A 2,520-nucleotide genomic window follows, 5' to 3' on the forward strand; every position below is an offset into this window, starting at 1 on the left:
CAACTTGCACTGAATCACTCTGATTAGTTTTAACCACCGTAGGAACTTCCGGTGATGGGGGAACCGTTCGTTGCCGCCCGCGTCCTCTTCCCCTCCCACTCGTCATTAAAACGTTTAATATTTAAAGTTAAAAGTTAACATAATTGACTAAAATGTAACGTTTATAAAATAAGAGATTAAAGTGAAACCTTAAAATAAATTAAAAGATTAAAAGACGAATTAAATCTATATATTAAAAAGTAATAAACAAAAAATATTTAAAAAACATTAAAAAAATTGTAGTTGGACATTATTATTATAATAAATTGATGGAAAGATCGGAGAAAAATCAAAGAGAAGTAATAATATGAAAATAAATTAAAAAATTACAATATTTTAATAAATATAATATTTTTTAATTATCAAAATTCACTTTTTCTCTTCTCTCTTTCAAATTCCCTCAATTTAAGGGAACGCAAAAAGTGTGTTTTTCTTCCGTCCCCTCCTCTCCTCTTCCCTCTTAAAATTTGAATCAAACATATTTTATTAGAAATATCTCTTTCTCTCCTTTTCATCCATCATAGTCTAAAATTTGAATTCAATATATTTAATTAGACTTTGTTTGAGAGTTTGGAGAGGAAGAGACGAGAAGACTTTGAAAAATATAAGGATTTTAATTAAGATGATTTTAGAGGGTTTGTTTTTATTCACAATACAAAAAATTTCATAATTTAGAAGAATTCAAAATTTATATTGGGAGAAGGTTTTAAATAATTTAGACAAATTACTTCAATATAATTTTTGTTGTGATAGTTTCAAATATTTTTACTCAAATTTATATATAGTTTCAACCAAAATATTAAACTTAAAAGTAATCTTAAATATCATAATTATAAACTTCTGTTTGTTTGAAAAGATATAATTTTATGATTTGTGAAAAACATAAATATAAATTTATGGTCAACAAATTAAATCCCACATTCCAAATACATACACACCCTTTACGACTGCCATGCATACGTACGACCATGAGATAAGATGAGACCAAATCTACTTGTCGTCACCACCAACTAATAAACTAATCATATAATCCATTTCTCTCACATCGCGTCACCTCTATAAATACATTTATCGAAACCTCTCTTTCTCTCATTACAGACTTTCATCGTTAATTATTCTATAACTTAATTAAACATACAAACATATATATAATCATTCTCGTAAAAAATAATATTTGAAATTAATTATTCTTCTGTAAGAAATGGGAAACTCTTGCATGGCAGCATCGTCAATGGAATGGGATGGAGAGGACTGGGAAGCTGTTCATCTTGATCATCATCGGAATAAGGAGAATGATATGTTAGGAAAGCTTAGAGCTTCTTGTGATGCAAATGGTAAAGTCACGTTGAAGATTTCAAAGTCTGAGCTAGCTGAGTTATTGGGAGCTATACAACAGAATAGTAATAATCAACAGCCGCAGAAGCAAATGAAGATGAAGAAGAAGAAGGAATTAGGTTCTGCAGAACAAGTTCTGTTTCGGTTAATAAAAGCTAGAGATCATGAAGTTGCAGAAAAGCATCATTGGGGTAGTCACTGGAAACCGGTGTTAGAAACCATTCCTGAATGTTAAGCACTAGTAAATAGTACTAGGGTTAGTATAGTGGTTAAACCACCTATCGACTTGTACATTTTAATGTTAGAAACCACTTCAATTATACAAGTGAAGATCTATAGTTCTGAAAATTATTATTATATGAGACCTAATTTTTTTTTTGTCTAAAAAGATAAATAAAAGCAATCCATTATTCTATTTGTGTTTCTTACTAATAAGTTTTACATATTAGTTGTAATTCTTAGTTTTGTAGAAAGACTTTCTCGAAGTTGTTAGTCGAAATAGTAGGAGGCAATTATATTCACAGAGTTGAATACATCATATAGTTGTTAGATAGAAGTGTAATTTGTAGATTTATGTTTTGCACTTTGTAAGTTTTGAGTCAGACATTTAGTTGCCTATATAAAGGACATGATATGATGTAAATAATAACAACTTCATTCAATAAGAATTTCGCTTATCACAAATTCAGTTTATATATTTTCTCTCTCTTCTCTTTTTTTTCTCTCATCTTTTTTGAAAGCCATTTTGTTCCAAAAAATGGGTATCAGAATCTGGGTTCCGATTCAGAGAGAATCTACAATGGAAAACGGAAACACAACATTAACGCAATTTATAGAGAATCTACCGTTTTTCAAAGGGGAGAACTACAAGAGGTGGGTTGCGCAGATGAAGATCATATTTAAATTTCAATATGTGACTGAAATCATGAACGATGGAGTACCTGCATTGGAAGAGAACGCGAACGATGTTCCACAAGCTACACACAAGGAGCGAAGAAAGAAAAATGGAAAAACTTTGTTCTCGATCCATAATTGGTTGGATCCTAACGTGTTTCAGAATATCATTAAAGAACAAACATAAAAAGGAGCGTGAGACAAGTTAAAGAGCTTGTACGACGGAGATGAAAAATTGAAGAGGTGAAGTTG

The 2,520-nt window shown here is 30.3% G+C and overlaps 1 protein-coding gene across 1 annotated transcript; it reads left to right on the plus strand.

Annotated features, from left to right (window-relative positions):
* Nucleotides 1-1,152: 1,152 nt before the first annotated feature.
* On the plus strand, nucleotides 1,153-1,789 carry LOC127135093 (uncharacterized). The gene has a single exon (XM_051061905.1). The coding sequence runs from the start codon at nucleotides 1,241-1,243 to the stop codon at nucleotides 1,607-1,609; it is 369 nt and encodes a 122-aa protein (XP_050917862.1). The 5' UTR covers nucleotides 1,153-1,240; the 3' UTR covers nucleotides 1,610-1,789.
* The last annotated feature ends 731 nt before the right edge of the window (nucleotides 1,790-2,520 follow it).

Source organism: Lathyrus oleraceus, chromosome 4, assembly GCF_024323335.1.
Source record: "Lathyrus oleraceus cultivar Zhongwan6 chromosome 4, CAAS_Psat_ZW6_1.0, whole genome shotgun sequence".
NCBI lineage: Eukaryota > Viridiplantae > Streptophyta > Magnoliopsida > Fabales > Fabaceae > Lathyrus > Lathyrus oleraceus.